We start from the raw sequence: 20253 nt of genomic DNA, 5'->3' as shown, positions 1-20253 counted from the left end.
GTTATGAGATACCGCAAATTTAAGACTGCCATTTTTTCTCATCACTGAGTATTTATTATATATAACAAATACATGGGAAAGAAAAAACTATATTGTGTGATATAAATAGTTTATTTACATTACAGAAAAACATCAAGACAATGTATACTATTTCAAATATATCCATACATAATCAAATATAGCTGTAGTACATGTTTTCATTGGTGTAGATTACCACAAATGCAAGGCAACATGTGTAGATCTCTTGTCTTATTCTCTTGTCTATAATACTGTATTGTGTAGTCCAAGCTCTCGGTAGTCCGGCCACTGTGCAACATGCTCCCTTTAGATTAACCTCGTGGACGCTCTTGTCGTGTTGTCTGAACTGTAGTGCCCTGTATTTTGCTTCTGTCTGTGAATTCTGTTGCTTCTGGGGCATTTCCTAGAAGGTTGGAAAGTTTACAGATCTTAGTCCAGTGCTATTACCTCAAGTTTGGTCCCACAATCACAGAGTGAAGTTGTGGATTCAGCAAATTATGAAAATATTTCAGATGAAAGACTTTATTATTAGCAGAAGCTGGAATTATTTTGGAAGAGGTTTTTCGTTTGTTTGTTTGATTTTGCTTCTCCTTGCAGTCGTCTTTAAGTGTCATTGAGAAGAATCGAAGAATAGAGGCAGAAGTTGAAGAGGAATACATTTCCCTAGTTCTCAACTGCTTGCACATCAAGGCACAGAGTGACTCAGTGCAGTGCAATCAAGCAAGTGCGAGCTCGTCTAATCTCATGTTAAAGGTCTTCAATGCTTTCATATTTTAAATGTCCTAAGAATGAACATTATATTGACATTTCAAAGCTACAAGTTTAAATCCTATCAAACCAGAGAATGAGCCACCTGTTAATATTGGATATGTAATGGAAAGGGATATTGTTTTGGTTCAGCCTAATATCATTTTTGTACATTAATACTATAAGCTAGAGACATAAATGGATACCAACTATTTAGCTTCTATGAAAAGTTAATATTTGGTTAAATTATCTGAAAAGCTCTGATCTAGTGTCTTTTCTCTTATAATAAAGTAATGCTTTGATGACACAAATAAAAATAACACTATAAAGTTTGTATAAAATCCTATTATAATAAGTTGTAGGGTATCAGAAAATATATACCCATATATATGTTCATATATGAATCTATACATATATATAGTAGGTATATATATGGGTTTTTTTGGGAAGAGGATAAAGCTATCAAAATGAGTGTGGAGCTGGAAGTCACAATCCCAGCAACTGGGAGCCAGAAATAAAAATGTAGAAAATCTCAACAGGGCAACTCTCTTCATTTCAGAACATGTCTCTCGATGTCTATATTTTTTATGACACATGTTGTATTTAGGAGAAGGGCAGATGTCTGACTAAAATAGTAAAAACAAGGGGAAGGAATTAGAAAAAAAAAGAAAAAAGCAAAGTTGGAAGAGGAGACAAGAAAGAAAAGAGGTAGAAAAGAGGAGAAACCAGGTGATGACAAGATTAAAAGAAAACTGAAGAGAATGAGGGGAACTGCACTTGGTGTGATTTTGTAAATCTTTTAGCAACTAGATGTTTTGGAATAGGTCTTGACAGACAAATGTTGCCAGATCACCAGGAAGGGAGGGTTTGGGCAGGAAGGGTTTTGCAGGAGCATGGCCTAGTTGGAAAGTCTGGTTTTTGAGCAGAATATTTTCAAGTGAATGAAACAAATCCATATTGAGAACAGTGTGGTTTATTGACTAGTATAACTCCTGGAAAGACTCTGGAAAGCTTGGACAGCCTAGGACAGATTTATAAAATGCATTACCATAATGCTAATTTAGCTCGTGTGCTCCTTCTCCTCCTCAAAGTAAACAGAAGATAGGTTTTGTTTTAACATGGAAGATAAAACGGCTATATGCTTTTAAAAAGTGGCTTGCCTAATTTGGAGCTCAGTTTAGGTTGTCCTGGACATCAGAATACAGACATCATGACCAGCCAAGGGGCAGCGTGAGCAGTGGGTGAGTGCACAGGCTCTGACACGAGGCAGCCTAGACTCCATTTCTGCCCTTGCTGCTCAGCTGTGTATATTCAGCAATTTACTGACTTCTCATACCACAGGGTCCCTATCTCCAAAAAGGGGATAACTGTTCCTTCTTCACAATGCTATCAAATGTATATACATATGTGTGTGTGTATACATATATGATACATGCACACACGTATATATAGACACACAATTCCTGGGGAAGTAAGGACCCTGTGTATTCCAGTTGTTTTTAGTATGTATGGGAATGAAACTGTGATTAATAACAGACTTGCAAACATCTGCTAAAGTATTTAAAGTTCTGCATTTTTGTCAATACATGAAGTAGCAAATAAAATTGTTAGGAGATTAGCTCTCCTAAATATGAATTTCATTTTTCATGTGCTGATATTGCTAAGCTATTAGAAGGCTCAAGACCCTTTGAGAAATATGGCACAGTTCCCTGTGTTTTAGATTCCTTTCTGTCTTTTCTTTTATGCTCAGTATTTTTGGTTTCTTGAGTTATCTTTATATTTCCCAGAATCTATTTTAATATAATCCATTGACTCACTTGGCATCTAAGTGTGAGAGTCGAGTTGATGAACTCAGCTTGGCTCAGAGTAGCACAAAGCTCCCGTCAATGATCTTCCCTTAAGCCTTTAGGCCAGGCAAGGATTTATGAACCATATTTTGTTTTTTTCAAGAGCAAATGCCACACTTGTCCTCAAAGAAGATAGCACAGTACAGATACTGAGATGTATTGTGGCCTTTATTTTCTAAAGATATAATACTTTCTTTTATATTCTTATCTTTTGAAAATAATTTTTTGGGAAGCATTCTGATTTACTGTAGAGCTGTACAAACAAATGAAAGTCTAAATACCTTGTGAATTTGATAAAAACCTTGAAAAACTTTCTAGGAACTTTTCTCTCAAGCAGAGTAAAATCAAATCAGAATGAAGTCTCTTCAGTAACATTTCTGGTTAGACAGGACATAAATAACATGCATTTGGTTTGGAATCTAATTCTTGCTTACCATGAATTTACACACTAATGAAGTTAAGCAAGTACCTGGCCTCACTCCTTTACTCCAAGCTCAGTGTCAGACATCACTGACTAATCATGGTTTTCTTTCCTGTTGAAACTGGATGAGATCTCTGTATCTCTCTCAACAGAGCTTTCCAGGAAGCAATTACCATTTGATTGCTATTTGATATGAAACCTTGTTGTGAAATTTGCTCCATGTTTCCTTATATCAAGGTTTTCATGTCTTACAAAATAATCTTCTCATTATAATGATTTTCTTTGAATTTTGTGACTAAAAGTTATTCTATCACCTTAAGATAAAAATGTATTTGTTGTTTATACCAAATATGTTAAAAGTGATTATACCTGAGAGTTATACTGGGAAATATAAGTGCCATAAATGAGAGCTATAATTGAATACTTTTTTAGGCCTTGTATAAAATCTATTCTGACCTCATTTGGCATACTGATCTGGGTAAGGAAGGAAACACTGGTCATTAACATCATCTGTCAGTAGTTTGAATGAAGACTGAGTTTTTATAGTTAAAAGAAAAGAGCATGTTTAAACAAAGATTGGTATTACACATTAGAAGGGAAAAAAAGACCTTTGCTTAGGAAATAAATAACCCTCATCATAATGCAAAAGTAAGGAAAATAATTTATACCAGTCCAGAATGGAAATCAGTATCTTTCCATTTGTCTATTCAAATGCTGTTGTGATGAAGAAATAGGACTCCAGGGAATGAATAGTTGTAGAGCCCCTGAAGGGACTTGTAATTAGAGTGATCTGATTAAGAAAGGAGAAGTGACACATCACTTTATTTGGCCATTGAGTGCAGTTACTGACCTTGTGATGCAGAGGACCACCACACAGATGACAGCAATCTGAACCGTTCCGATCACGGCTGCGATTAAGACATACTGAAATCGTACAGGGCCGGGAACAACGTACAGTACACTGTAGTCCTTTTTTTCACAGTGTTGTCCAGTATAACCAGCATCACACCTGGAAGAAATCATAGTGTTCAGTCACCTGTGGCTGCTGGACCCATTTTTATAGCTTGGCTGATGGGCATTTATCATCATTGTGAAATTAGAGCTTTTTGTTTACCTCTCATATAAAAATAGTACTCTGTAGATATGTTTCTCAAGTACCTATTTTCAACAAGGTCTCTTTGTGTTTTTGATTTCAAAGATACATGGTTTATTTTTATACTTGTAATAATAGATTTTGAAGATAGGAGGGTTAGGAGATAATTTGTGGTGCTAATATAGAGAGACAACAGATGCCCAGGAACAATTGTTCTTTCTATATATTTTTTTTTTCTGGTGAGCTTTATGTTTTATTTAACTTGCTCTTTAATCAACCTAAGTCTACATAATTGCTTGAGAAAAGGCTTGTTTCTGATGACATATTTATAAAAAGTAGTGCTATTTATTTTTGGATAAAGGATTCTCTATGCTACTGTTAGAATAAGTGTTTAAAAAAATGTTAGGGTCAGAGGCACAGCAAGAGTGATTTCTTCAATTTGCCAGTCATAAAGTTGTCCACTTATGTTAGAAAGTCAAATTTCAGTAGAAAAAAAAAATTAATTATGAAGTAGGCAATTAAGTTCGGCAAAACATGCGCTATTCATCTGAGGATGAATGCTGCCCCTCACTCGCTCACCCTCACCAGAAAGCTCAGGTAGGCAATCTCATGCTAGAATTAGTATTTGACAATGAAATGAGGAAACACCTCACATGAAAACAATACTAATGGGGACCAGCTTGTCATTGACTTTGTGCAACTATTTTTTGGTATTTCACTTTGAATTTCTCATAACTGCATCCTGGGATCTTGTCTTCTGCATCGGAAGGGTTTAATGATGATGAACTATGCTGGGGATGTCAGGGCAGCAGGAGCTGCCTCTCACACTGCCTGGCTTTACTGGAAGGCAGGTGCTGGTGTATTCAGTGAAGGAAAACAGGAAAGGAGGACAGTCCTTGAGCAAGAGAGAGAGAGAGAGAGAAAGAAAGAAGAAGAGGGAGAAGCAGAAGAAGAGAAAAAGAAGAAGGGGAGGGAGGGGAGGGAGGGAAGAGAAGGGAAGAGAAAAAGAGATACACCTTTCACCGTATATCAATACACAACCTATTCATCACATGCCACGTGCATATTCCTTTAATAAAAATACATTTGTTTTTTCACTTTGGCTTTATCATCCCTGAAATAATTCTGTTCTATCCATGAGTATTCAGCAGATATTTGTATGTATTAACTAAATCCAGACAAGCAGTTTCTTTGTGTCTCAACTGAGTTTGAGTCTGTGGAGATGCAGCTAATAATCTCACTACACGAGTCTTGTGGATAGCAGATCCACAGAAAAGAGTGTTTGCCTAGCTAAATCAAGATTGATGATATTTACTGGAAGACCTGAAGGACTTTGGAAAAGACGACCTCCCAAAAGCAACTATGTTATCTCATGTACTGAATGGATGGATGTAAGACCCAGCCATTCCTTTATTTGAGAAATATTTACCAAGTACCTGACATGTGTCAAGCACTGCTCTGTGTCCGTGGGAGAGAGTGGTCAATAAAACGGAGGAGGCTGTGTCTTTAAGGAGCTTGCAATGCCCAAAGGACAGTGTAACATTTTACCTGAAGAGTGTATATAATGATGTGTTACATAGTATTCGGGTATATAAAGTACACACATTTTGTTGTTTTCTAGTTTGTGTGTGTGTGTGCATGTGTGTGTGTGTGTGTGTATAGGAGAGGCAGAGAAAAGCTTAGCTGCTGATCACCCATTCAGGCAGAATGCCATCCAACTCTGTAAACATTCAGAATGTAGTGTCTATATTTTTACTTTACACATTTAAAAGTTAAAGGGTGAAAACATTACCTGCAAGATGGCTCCTGCATATTGATAGAGTGTTCGCACTTCCCGTGCATGCAGAAGCCATTGTAATGTTCTGGGCAAGGTATGTGGTGTTCTCTGGCACTTTCTTCTAATTTGTTAGCATTCTCTGTGAATACAGATAAAAGCAATACCCCCATAAATACTTTCTTAGCCTGGTAAGATCAACCAGTGCATTACAAAGCAGAGCTACAGTAGGCAAAGACATTTAAAAGGGCAAGAATTAAAAGGCCATGCTTCAGAAGAAAGAGGGAGAAAGAATTGAAAGACTGATGTCTCTACAATTGTGTTTAGAGATGAAACTGCAAAATTACCCAGTGCTTTTCATGCTTTTATGCAATTTCCTACATCTTTAAGAGCCAGTGGTGTTTCTATGAGTTGTCAGACAGCTTTAATTTTCCTTGTGTAGAGACCGTACATTGATCATAAAATAATTCAAAAAGAAATATCCTATTTTTTGAATTTCAAAGCCCAGCATAATGTCCCTAAAAGTAAATTGCTGTAATACCTTGATGCTCTCAGTGTGGGAGCTTAAAAGTTAAAACATGGCCGTGTTCAATTGTTAAACAGAAGTTTTCCAAAACCAAATGCAGATTTCAACAAATGTATTCTTTCAGGCTTTTTTCGACTACTGTGAACATGAATTTTACCAGCACCCATCCATTTTCTTATTGCCTAAATAAAGCTATTGAAAGAGTAAACGTTATTTCAGAATCACTTATGTAGACACTAACACAGTACATACTGAATGCTGTAAGTGTATTCCAATTCATATTAGTTGGCCTATGTTAGCAATGTTATGTGAAATTTAAACTCATGATAAAGAAAAGACTTGTGTTCTAAAATTAACCCTTTCCTGGGTTATTAACAAGTTTTGTTTTTTCAAGTTTCTATGAAGATAAAATATCTTTATAGAGACCTGACCTTTATCTGACCTTTGTTAGTCTAAATACATTTGCTTCTTATTTGTAATGCCATCTCTCAGAGGTCTTTCATTCTTTATAAGTTCATAATATAAAGTTTTGCCTTTTTTGAGTTTCTTCTATCATCTGAGACCTGATACACTTTAAAATTCTTGCTTAAACGCATAAGAAACATAACTCTCTTGACGTCAATCTGAAGACACTTTTCAGCACCACAGTAATTGGTCAGCAGTAATGGATTCTTCCAATGATGGCAGATTGAGAATAAATTGCTATTTGTATGAAATAGACTATTTCCTATCATTTACCTATAGGGGTATGGTTTTTTATTGTAGTGCATCCTTATAATTTTTGCTGGCAGTCACGGATGATGACAGTATTCATCATGAGAAAAAAATGTACCTTCAGTATCAGTGAATTAGACTAATATATTATTTATGTTTAAGCAGAGCTATGAAATATCTATACATGTTAAGATCTAGGTGTCCTCTGTAAAACACTAAAGTTTGAAGTGAATTGTTAAATATGTTAAGTGCTTTCTTGTGTAGGGATATTTATGTTCATTGGTATGATGGGTAATATTTCAAATTACAGACCCAAATTAATAAAGGATTTATCATAAACATGCTGAAGAGACTAGAGATGACATGTAAATCATTCATTTTTTTCTATATCTGGTCTCTTTACCTATTTAGGTAATCTTTTGTTTGCATTATAATATTTCTACTTTGATAATTATTATTAAACTGAATGAACTACTTCCAAAGAAAAGACTAAGAATATACAGAACTTTCTATTTTGGTTTCTTCCATTCTTCCAAGTTACTTTGGGCTTTTGTGTCATAGTGTTTTTGGTAACAAATCGCACCTGCAGTAAGCTAACGCAGCAAAACTGAAATGGAAAGTGTGGGGTTACAATTTCCAATATGGGACTATGTGACCAAAGTAGGAGCACGGCATTTAGAGACACCTTGAGATGGCCTGCCATCTTTCATGAATCCATGAAGACTCGGCTCATTCCGTGCCTTGGCTGGGAGGCTACAAGCCAGAGTGGTCAAACCATGCACCTGCTGTTGAACGACAACTTTAGCTGTGGGGTTTGCCAGCCTCGCTGCTGATGTAATGAACCAGCACTGATTTTCCCCTCTTATTTCTGGATCTTCTCTCCATAACAAACTATTCAACATTTCTATTTAGTGTTCGTTAGTAACCCTTCAGTGCTTCTGCACACCTGCATGTAGGGGAATTTCCGTTACTTCCCTGCATTTCAGTTGTACACTGTGATTTCTGTCAGAGTATTTTTCAAACACATCTTATTAGGGCTATTTTTCTTTCTGTCAGTTGCAAAAGAATATCAAGAGTTTTCTTAACTCAAAATCCATTTCTAAGGCTATTTTATGTTTAACTTTGTCCCTCTCCCCATACTGCTTTTGTTTCTGGATTTGTACCATATCCACAATCAGGAACTGAAAAGTCAAGGGCAAAACAAGAGCTTGTTTGAGTGAGACTGTTGTCTTAGCAGAGTAAGAGCTGGATATGTTCACAAAGTTCATTATCCAGACTGGATGATCACGTGGGAGGGGAATAGTTTCCATCCTAGAATCAGCTAATTAGTTTACACCATTCCTTATGAGCTTGGAGTGCTCTGTTATGCTGCTCATAGGATACTGTCAAATAAGAAAGTTAGAGAGATTGAAAATAAATGAGTAGAAGAAATGATCCCTGGGCAAGAAAATGAGAGATCATCAATATATGTCAACGAATTTATAGTCAATCCAAACAAGTAAACCAGTTGATTGAAAACCTGAATACATAACCACTTCTAGTAATGCAATAGACATGTTTTAGAAATGAGATTTAAGTATATTAGGAAGAGTAGATACACAGAAATCTAATACCCCAACCAAATGTATGTATGGGCCATGGTGGGTCTTTGTGATCCTGATGTTTATGCAGAGGTATTCAAGCCATAACAATGCATTTAAAGATTTAAAGTCACAGAAAAATGACACTTTTGGGGTCTGTATGTTTTCTCCAGTGGCTGACGATTTAGGCATCAACTTCTCTGTTCTCCATTTAAAAAGAGTTTTAATGTCAGGGTTGTGCTCTTTCTTCTAAGAGAGAGAATGATGATGGTAGAAACTCTTTTGTGTCTTTGTTTAAAATCCTTGTTCAGTTTCCTGTTTAAATGTTTACAAATGGTTTGTTCTGAATGAGATCCTGACTTCTTTAAGAAACCAGTTTCTGGTAAAATCTGAGTTACTTGCAGCAGAGCTAAAAGGGCTGCATGCGCCTTGCCAGTCAGCATTCCCGTCAGGAGTTACGGAAGTGGGCTAGTCTAAAGCACAGCTCTGAGCATTGTTTCTATGCTGGGGCTTTTGGGGAAAGAGACAGGGTGAGCCGAAGAGACAGAGGGGATGGTGAATGGCAAGCTCTTGCTTTATCACAAGTCAAGTAGCGTAAGTGGATCAAAAGGGTGCTGAGCCAGGCATAGCAGTTCAGAGACTTTAATCAACTATGGCGTGTGTGTGTACTTGTGGAGTGCGTGTGTACATGTGTGTTTACCATTACCCCTGCCTTCTTCCCAAAAAGCTGGAAATAAGACGTTGTTCAGAGAAGTAATCTATCAAAGCCACACCTTACGGATTGAAGCAGAAATATGGCTCTAAAATTAGACTAAAACTATTTCTGTATCTGAAGAAAGGATGTTTCACTTTGGATAAGGGTTGGAGCTTTTGGCAGAAGAATCTGAGTGTCACGCTGTGTTGTGTATTCAAGCACTTTCCAGGGTGGTATGCCCTGAGAAGCCAACTTGAACTAGCAAACCCAGAGTGCCCAGCTGCGGAGATGGACGCACTAGACTGTCAATGTCTAATGCTATTAAATATTCACTCAGTCAACCCATTTCTCTTGTTTCGATGCTCTGCTCTCTGAGCGGGGTTAAAATAATTTGACTTCTGTGTAGCCGACAAATTGGGAATGGCTTTGAGAGTACCACCTGGATATCTTATTTATTTGACAGTTACATATCGCATTTGAGTGAACTGATTGGTTCTGAGTTTCCCTGCATTTTGGGGGCACAAGTCAGCTTTCTTCAGCCCACTCAACTCTGGGGTTTCGCAAGATCAAATTTATGCACCTGTAGGCTAAAGGACCAGACCCCACACATAGTGCCCTACAGTCTGGGAGGACTTCGGGGGGCTGATCAGATGATACTTCTCTGGAGACAGCCCTATTTTGTTTTAATTGGGACTTTCTTTAGTGTATATACAGATCATCCAGGCCACTGATTCCCCAGGGGGAATCTGATCCTGTGTAAGGATTTCAGAGTAAGTTGGAAAGATCCTAAACTAGAAGTATCATCAGGATTTAGAGGATGTTTTAAGGAGGCCGGTTTCTACTGCAAGTTTTTAAGCAACCAGAGCTCCTCAATAGGGGAAGGAGTTACATAGTGAAGTAGTGAGTTTGTTGGGGTATTCAAATTTCTCAGATGTGTTACTATTTCTCAGATGTTGCAGAGTGTTCTGTATGGTAGGTTGGATTATTTCAGATCTCTAGGTTCTTTGAATTTTAAGAGTAACATTTATTTCTTTTGCTCATATTTACTTATCGTGGATTACTAATAAATAGTTATTGAAAAATATTATTTTTGATATTCTGGGGAAAAGAAGTGGAGACATTATTTAGATATAGTAAACAAAGGAAATCACTTTGCCTTAATTATGGGGGCATTTTACTTTTTCAGATCGTGTAAAATATCTTAAATATTTACCATGTCTATAATTCAGATATCCTAGTATAAAGTGATCTTCATTATGTATTGTCTTCCTTATGGGGAACAATATGTTTGTGAATCTAAATTCAATTTTTTTACATCATGCTTTAACATCACCAATTATCTTAACAAGTGCATGCATGTGAGTTGTACAGTTTGGTTTCTTATCTTTTCAACTCTCTTTTCCTGTGGGCACACAAAATGTGCCACATTTTCCCAGCAAACTAAAATTTCAATTTTGGATGTATTTATATAAAACTTGTATTTTTCATGTTTCATAACAGTACAAGGAAACACCAGCTCTGAGATATTCATGTACTTGCATCCCTGTTGTGACTACTTGATTTTACTCTTCTCCTTCTTACTGCCCTATCACCAAAACAGTTTGAAAATAATTTTATTTAACCAACTAGAAAAAGAAAAACTATCTTTCTTTCCATTATGTTTACATTGTGCCTGGGACAGAAACAAATGATGAATTTAGAAGCAAAGTCATGATTGTCCCATTGTTGATTAGAATTGCTTTCAAAGGAGATATATAATTCTTATGGTTTCCTGTCCTTATCAGGTAGAAACATATGGGATGGCAGTAAAACCTTATATCTGGCTTGAATTGCAATCGAATTTTTTTAAAGACCAAAAAAGCATTCCTATTGAACGGGTTCTGAATGTAATGCAATATTCTTGCACCTTAACCAATTCTATAATAACCTCACCTGCTGTCATGGTTTTTTCAAGGCACAGATGAGCAGAGGAGAAGCATCTTTCCTTTTTTAAGCCTCTAGGACAGAGACTCAACTGAGCATGCTAGCTAAAAGTGACAGACTAGCACAAGGGACATGGGCATGTGTCCTTCAATGGATACAATTGATTCTAAAGTTTCGTAAAGAGCAGAGACCCAGTCACAACATTCCTAATCTGTTCAAGATTTAGAAAAATAACTTCAAAATAGAGATCAAGTCCTTCAGATGCAACACATTCAACATTTCTTCTGCCAGTTGAACATTATCCTAGTTTTTCAGGAGAGTAATTGAAACTGTTTGGATCTCCAACTTTGCTAATTAGGTAAAGGTATGGGTTGGGAGAAGGACAGATGGAGATACAAAGAAATTCTTTCTTATCCTACCCCTGATCAGGCACTAATATTAAATGTGAAATGTGATTATCCACATCACCTCTTGCATATGTAAAAGTTCTTATTGGACATAAAATGAAAATAAAGGGGAAGAAAACTAATTTTCATGTTACTACATTCTCAGGCAAGACCTTATTGACACTATTCAAGAATTGCTTGAATTTCAGTTGGAAAAAGTACCAGCATTGGAAATAGACATAGTAGTTTGAGGACTGGGGTGACTGAAATGCAACACTACTGGATGATTATTTGCATGGACTTTTATTATCTCGGGTTCTCCTGGTAATATATTTACATGGATAAAAGCTAAGAAATCTTTAAAACCTTGGGAGAGGAACTTGTATGTACCATTTTAACTTCTGATATCCCAATGCAATTATTATAAAACTAAGGATTTGACATCACAAGTCTCATGCAGATTTAGCCACAAATTCTGGACTTCCAAGAAAAAAAAAATTTGATTATTATTAGGAGAAAAATAAGCAGATATTTAGCTATTTTCTCTGTCCTTTGCCTTACAAATGCTCTGCTGGCTTCAGGTGGCAGAGCCCTCCAGAAAGTGAAGGGAGCAGGCTACTGGGGGAATCTACGCTCTGCGTGCAATGGTCCTTTTCAAACTTCACCATTCAGTCAAGAGCCTATTAACTCTCAGCAAGTGGGTAACTCCTACAGGTTTAGAGGATTAAGTTGAAGACCTTTTAAAAATATAGTATTTCATGGAACTTTAGATGTCTTTGACAACACTTTGTAAACATCGGGCCTTGGGAAGAGTCAGGGATCTATGGTTCATTAGCCTCTCGGGGGTCCAGAGCCGGAGTTGCCTTAAGCTTATCTGGGGCAATTTGCTGCCACTCTCCCCACTGAGCTCTTGCTGCAGCAACCCTGCTCTCTTCCAAGCTGCTCTTCGAAGACAAAGTTTACTATAAACCTTAGAGAAATAAAAAGATACGGGAAGCCATATTATGCCAAGGACACTCCCCTCTCCTTTTCTCTTCTGTCTTGAACTACAAGCTGTGAATTTCTGGCCAAATTAATTTGCTTAGCAGCTAATATGGGTGTCCCTTCTTAGTGAGCTTCCTTGGTGACAGTGTTGCTGATGACAACCCAAGTGACAGAGTGTTCAGGTCCTGTCCACTTTTGTCTTCTGTGTTACGTGAGTCAAGCTCTTTTCTCCTTTATAAGCTGCATGTGCAGCAATGGATGAATAGTCAAGACAAACCTTCTCAGGTGACACATTTGTTTTCCTCTGTGACTCTGAAATTATTAGCCAATAGAGAATGAGGGCAATTTAAGCTGGAGCATTCACTACAGACTTAAATAATGTAGATAGGACAAAAAATTGGCTTTCAGTAATTTGTTCTATGTAAATATTTCTTGAGTACCTACTATGTGACTGGCATTGTGCCATGTATTATTTGTAATATACTGTGTCTACTGGTTGTTTCCACATGATTTTGCTTGTTATCTTCTAAGCACAGCCAAGAAAACAGATCCTGAAGACAGGATGATAATAAATGTATCTACAGTTAACTGTAGAATCTACAACATGCCTAGCATTGTGTTCATACTTAGCATGACCAAAGTGTATTCCTTATTACAGCCCTGCAAAGTAAATTTATAAAAATCTGGTTTTACATAAATGAGGAAACTGAAGCTCACATAGAAATTTATTTGTCTCAGAAATTTATATAATTGATAAGCAAGAACTGGGTTCAAAACCAGGACTCTTCCCAGTGTAACATGCAGACCACGCAGTTAAGAACCTATTAAAACACAAGACAATGTCGCCTCAATAGCTTATGTATTGTTTGCCTTTTATGACTTCTGACTCTCTATCTCACTTGGATCCTGCTGCTGCTCTGAAAGCCAATTCTTTTCTTTTTCCATCCTTCTACCTTGGGAGAGATTTCTGGTCTAAGGCCAAGCCATCCTGACTCCCAACCCCTCCATCCTCATTAAGGGCTCTCTCCAGCAATGATCTCCTTTCTCTTCTGTATCTTTAACTTTCCTTTACTCTTTGTTCCTTGCCATCAGCATTTAAACATTTTCAAGAGGCTACCTTCTTAAGATAAAAATCCACCCACCTCTCTCATCTGTGTCCCTTGGTGGACCTCTTCTCTTTTTCCCTCTTTACAGCTAAACTTCTTAAGAGTCCCTCCTCCTGTTCTCCACTTCCTGCAGTAGCTCCCACTCACTGTTTCACCCACCGCTCTCTGGTCACCCCTTCAGACAACTGCTATGACAGGGTCAACCAACAACATCTTTGTTGCTAAAACTACTTGTCTCTTCTCGGACCTTAACTGTCCCAATCTCTCAGTAATTTGATACAGTTGACCACCTCTTTCTTTTTGAGGTCTTTTCTGCCCTGGGCTTCCATACTGCTTACCTCTTGTATTGTTTTGTTTTGTTGTTCCTTCATAGTCTATCTTGTGAGCTACTCTTTTCCAACTGATTCTTTAAGTGGTAATGCTTTCCTAAAGTTTTTCTTTTCTTTTTACACTTTAAACATTCTCCCCGAGGGAGTTCATACTCACTCAAGGCTTCTATTGTCACCTGAATGCCTCTGACTTCCAGGTTCTGATTAGCCAGCCCAGATCACCTTGTAATAGGTGATCACAGTTTCACAGAGTTTCATATCTATATATCAAAGCACCTCATGCTTCACAGGCACCTCAAACTCATCCTTCTCCTCCCACTTCCTTGCCCTGCTTCTTATGCTAAGCATATTCATCCACTCATTGACCCAAATAAGAAATCTGGGTTTCACTTTCAAATTCTGAGTAAATGACCAAGTACTAGGATTTCTACTTCTTAAGGATCTACCAAGTTTGTTCATTTTTTTACACTTCTGTGGCTACTCTCTCTCTAAATCAAATCATCACTATCTCTCAGCTCGTCTCCAGTCTTGCCCTCTCTAGGTCAATTTTCCACACTAAGCCAGAGTGATCTTTCTAGAACAAAAATATGAATTCATAATGACCCAGCTTAAGTCCTCTCCCGCAAAGAAACAATTCTTGATATTCCTCGTTACTCCTCCAATGAATGAAATTTTGACGTTACTTGGTCACTCAGAATCTGGTCCCAGTTTCTCCATTCTCGCCTCTTGTGATTCTCTTGCATCCTCTTACACTCATCATCTGAAATTTCTCTCTGCCCTCTGGGACTTCGCATCTGCAGTTTCCTTTATCTGGAATGTTTATTTCCCTTTTTATCATCCATTTACCCAACTCCTATGCATCATTGAGGCCCCATTATTGACATTACTTCCTTTAAGGAACTTCTGTCATCTTCTTCACTGCCCATTGTCGTTTACTTGTCTGTGTGATGCATTCGTTCATAAATTCCTTTTAAAGGCAAGTATTGTTGTCTGTCTTGTCTGTTTGTTTATTTTACCGCTGCAGTCTCTGCACTAGCAAGACCATAGCACACAAAAGATGATGGACACGTATTTTTAAAAGAGAAGAAGCTCTCCTAGGTTAACTCACTGACACAGTTACCCAGCATGGAGAAGCTGCCAGAAACATCCAGAAGTTGTATCAGTAGAAAAAGGATCTTAACGTTGTCACAGAAGCAACTTACTGTAGGGCAAGGGTGGCATCAGAAAATGACTGAGGGGAGGCTGAGAATGACCTTAGGAAAGAGCGTCTGCTGGAGGAGTATGGCCACAGGCCCTGTAGAAATGGACCAGGAGAGAGGGATGTGGACCCTTCCTACAGTCTCTGGTACGGCTAATGGAGACATGAAAGCATCATCTAGTTTTTAAAATAATATTCCCTCTGTTAACCAAGGGAGTGTGATTTTAAAAGGAAGCATTTATAATCAGGCGATTGTATATGTAAAGATTGTAAATTGTATATGTAAAGATTGAAGAATTTGGAAAATTTAGCTCTTCTAGGTGGAAAAACTGATATCAGCATGCATGTCATATCTCAGACATCATACTGGAAACTTGCATGGTCAATTCTGAATTCATAGATTCTAATTTGGCCATTCACACTGTATCTCCGGTATTATCCAGAAGTCAGAGATGGTTGAAATTTTTTCAGGATAACAGAAAAAGGAAACTTACTTAAAAAACAAAACAAAACACAGAGGCATTTCAAAATAAGAACTAGGATTATAAGTTAATAAAACAACTTCATTAATTGTCTGTTTCTAAATACAATCCACATTTTATTCTCATACTTAAAAAATAATAGATGGTAAACACAAACTCGAAGTGCAGATCAACTTGATGCTATTGCAGTGAATAAGGCTAGTGATCAGCTTGGTTTTCTACAAGAGCACTCTGAAAAGAACTGGAGAGCTTTTATAGTTTCTTAAGCTAAGGAGCAAAAGTATAATTTTTACTCTTCAACAGACTTTCGTGAGCAGTGTCTCAAAAGTGCTTGAGAAAACACTAGGAATAATGTCAAATTCTCTATGGAAACAGCTTTAAAAGTGGACTTCTATTCTGGAAAAAATAAAAAGAAATAAATAAGTTCTAAAAAAAATTCGTGGTGAAAGCACTTCAAATAGCTAGAAATGTTATATAGAACATTTCAGTGGAATATTTAAGTTTAATGTTTAATTCTAAACATTAATAAACTGCCTGGCCTAGAAATGCAGACAACCACAATGGAAGATTCCTGAACAACATCTATAGGTGCAGAGCCTTGGCATCTGGATGCTACAGAATCTTAGGAGACATCCTTGATACTCTGATACCCTCAAAGAAGTGTGTGTATGCACTTGCATGAGTTTTTTATAAACACAATTCTACTTTGATCTCTTATTAATGACAGGATTTAATGAGATACAGGAGTGGGTTAGTATCCTAAAATTTTTCTTTTCAGGCTGATATTGCTCTTCTGGTGCAGACCCACCTTAACTGCTTGTCAAAAATAGATTTCCAGCTGAATCAGAATCCCCAGCTGAGGGACCTGAAGTCTATCTTTTAAAAAAGTACCCCAGGCAGTTTTGACGTGCAGGTAATTTGGATCACAGAACTCCTGACTCCACCTAGCCGTTCCTCATCTGTCTCTGTCTCTGGACATCGAATGCTATGTTTTCCTGTTCCCCGGATCCTTTCCCTGACAGCGGTGCTGGCGTTGCTCTCCCTTTGTGGTCCCAGTTCTACCTCAGCTCCTTCTCTGTAAGACGGATCTCAGCCAGCTGTTCCGTGTCCAGGAGTCTGTGAGCAATGGCTTGCCCTGTGCTGCTCTTCCCATGCCCATGTGATGAGACATCAGGGTCTTCCGCTAGCTATCAAGCCTTCCTTGATCTTGGTAGTCAGCCTGAACAATTCATTTTATTTTAGAAGGTCTTTGCCTCTTTTGAGAATTCAGCACTCAAATAATAGGCAGCGTGCCTGCAACAAATGCCGAGGTCTGTGAGGGACTTCCACATGTTGTCAAATCTCAGGTATCTTGAGACCAACTTTCGTAAATCTCCAGGCTTCTTTAATGGCTCTGTTAAATAACTAACAGAATAGCGACAAGAGCTCTCCGTGTGAAAGCAAATGAAGCATTCTCTTGGATATAGAAACAAATGACATAGCTGAGAAAAGGTGTAGATTATATCAATGATTATGATTGGTTCAATTTCCAAATGGGAGTAAAGGAGTATTGGTCCATTGGTGATATTTTCAAACATCCAGCTAGTCTGTAGAAAAGGTGAAATTGTGAGAGAAGTAATGGGGGCAGGAAAGAAGACACAGAGAGGGAAACAAATGGAAGCAAAGTCACTATTTATGGCAGCGTGACAACTGGGAGAGAGAATGCTACAACAAACAGCGGGTGTTGGAGCACAACAGTAGGGCAGCAGGGGAGCGACAGCTCTTTAGTTTCTTGGGCAGCACGAAACAGCCACCCCTGCTTCTAAACTGCAGATCTTAAGGACAATGGACACACTCTCTGGACCAGAATTTCCCAAGGGGAGTTCTGGTGATGCATTGCTGCTTCCAGAGCAGGCTGCATGGAAATAAGTTTGGGAAAGAATAGATTAAACATAGTTATATGCGTTTCTTTCCTGCTGATTTTCTGAGTCCTTAAAAGGCTAACCTGCATTGTGAGATGCCTAGAAAGGACACACATTGTGGAGTGTTCCTAAACTCATCTGTCTAGGAAAACTCCCTTTTCTTTTTAGGAACATTTTGTAGGACTATCTCATTACACTCCATCCTGGGAAACATTGCATTAGACTACGGCAGCTCCAAATTTTTCACATTAGCACACATGTAGAAAAGGATAATATTTGGTTTTAGCAAACAGAGGAGACAGCTAGCCTGGAGGCTAGCCACCCAAGCCCCCTGACCCATCAGTAAGTTAACACACCTATTACCCATTCAGGGCACACATGAAAGCTTTGCAATAAATCCTACTTTCTCCTAGGGCAGAGACTGTGTGTTATTTACTGTAATATCTCCAAGGTGCAGAACATGGACTAGCGACAAGCGGGTGTTCAACAAATAACATGAATAATGAGCAATATGGCAGACGTGGGCAGTGTATTTCAAAGGCACCTGTACCTTGGTGTGGTGGCTTTCAAAAGATTAGTCCCCCTTAGTTTTTTTGCATCAAAGAGCCAGCTGCACTTAAGTGCTGTATCCTTAAAGGCACAGACAGTCCCTACGTTAAGTGACAAGGTAAGGTGTGATACAGTGGAGAAGTCTAGTCTGCACAGCAGAATGTATATCCTCAGTATGGCAGAATTAGGTGCAGAGGTGAAAGCCATATTTGCCATACACTTCAGTCTTCTTCAGGGAAAGGCAAATGGCTAGAGGGCAAAAATGTGTTGCTAACCATAAAAGACAAGAAAGCTATCCTATAAGTGACTTGAAAGTGCAAGTATAGGTAATTGACAGGTTGATGCGTTTGCACATTTCTCCTGTATGATGTCATGGCCCAAAAAGGGCAGTTAGAAAATTTACAGCGCAGATTTAGATTCATTTACAAATTTGGAGTACTGCCATATGTTGGTACCTGACCAAATTAATGTAACTGATTCTCATTGAGAGGGTTAGAAGGTATACCATCTCTTCTAATATTTAAGGGATAAGATAAAATAATTTTAAGAAACAAATGCAGCTGATAGTGCTAAGAGTATTTCTGAAAGTCAATTTGATGTTTCAAATAAACATTCTAGATAAAATTGTTATCGAAAAAGTCATGGAGTCAACTCTAAGACAGAATTATGTAGTTTTTACTAAAAAGGAATTTCTGAACATAGCATAGCCTCTGAACAGTTTCATGGTGTTGAAAGTTACTCTGTTTTGATGCTGTTTCTCAATTATCCCTTGGTACATGCCTGTGAATCAAGTATCTTTGTATTTAAGCAGAACAAGACTGTTATTAAAGGTGGTATGACTTCCTAAAATAAAACTTCTAATGATGTGATAATCCATCACAGATTTCCCATGTAGCCCCTCTTCAGCCTGTTCCAGATACATGATAAAACCACTGGGCAAGTCTTCCATGCCGAGTATTATACTTTTATCTTTTTTAATGTCAATAAAATCTTATAACTAGTGATTATTTGGTAAAATAATACCTAAATATTTTATTGGTTACTGCACTGGGTTTAAAAATGTCCTCCCAAAACTAACATCTATCTGGAACCTCCGAATGCAAACTTTTTGGGAAATAATTAGTTCAGATGCTTTCATAGTGGATTAGAGAGGGCCCTGAATCCAATGACTGGTGTTCTTGTCAGAAGGCCATACGAAGATGCACAGTAGAAGGTCCTGGGAAGATGGAAGCAGAAACTGGGGCTCCATTGGTATAAGTCAAGGAATGCAGGAGCCACCAGCAGCTGGAAGAGGTGAGGGAGGAGTCCCTCTTTGAGACTTTGGAAGGAGTGCAGCACTGCCAACACCTTAATTTCAGACGTTAGCCTCCACAACTGTGAGATCATACATTTCTGTTGTTTTAAGTCATCCCTTTGTCATTATTTGCTATGGCAGCCCTAGCAAACTAGCATAGTTACCATTTAGCAACCAAACTCTCACATTGATAAAATGCACTTTTTAATAGTCCGTGTGGAATCAATGAAAATGAACTGAAAGATTTGTTTCAGTTAGTATGTGACCTATGCATTGTTGGTTTATGTTTATTTTCACAATGTAATTATTAATAGTGCCTCCTTTCACTCTCAAAATTGTCCTAGTTAGGGTGGTAAATTATATGACCACGTTGGTTTAAGCCTGTGTTGAAATATCTGTGGTTTTTTGCGTTTGCAACACAAAAATAATGTTTTAAGGCACTGATGTGCCAAAGGATGCTAATAACCACAATAAAGAATTTTTGAGAGGCTGGGGAGAGTTTATGAGAGGGGTGCTGTTTTTGATTTATTAATTCATCTTATAAGAAAGACAGTTGTTTCACATTGTTCATGTCATACAACAAATGATGCTGCATTTTACCTTTATTAGAAAGAAGCAAATGGCCAAGAAGCAAACTGACGTCAATGAACTTTTCAACAAAATTCCGGGTATTTCTGGAGTATAACC

At 37.8% G+C, this 20253-nt stretch overlaps 1 protein-coding gene across 1 annotated transcript in view; it reads right to left on the bottom strand.

The window, feature by feature from the left end:
- Positions 1-31: 31 nt before the first annotated feature.
- Positions 32-20253, bottom strand: part of TMEFF2 (transmembrane protein with EGF like and two follistatin like domains 2) — a 223558-nt gene continuing 203336 nt past the window's right edge. Inside the window, exons 8-10 of the mRNA XM_006186808.3 lie at positions 5919-6042; positions 3884-4042; positions 32-421 (exon numbers count right to left, since the gene is read on the bottom strand). Of these exons, the coding sequence (XP_006186870.1) occupies positions 325-421; positions 3884-4042; positions 5919-6042 (380 nt within the window). The 3' untranslated portion in view covers positions 32-324. The remainder of the gene's footprint in view (positions 422-3883; positions 4043-5918; positions 6043-20253) is intronic.

This window comes from Camelus ferus, chromosome 5 (genome assembly GCF_009834535.1).
Source record: "Camelus ferus isolate YT-003-E chromosome 5, BCGSAC_Cfer_1.0, whole genome shotgun sequence".
Lineage (NCBI taxonomy): Eukaryota > Metazoa > Chordata > Mammalia > Artiodactyla > Camelidae > Camelus > Camelus ferus.
This window is presented reverse-complemented; position numbering and strand designations above follow the sequence as displayed.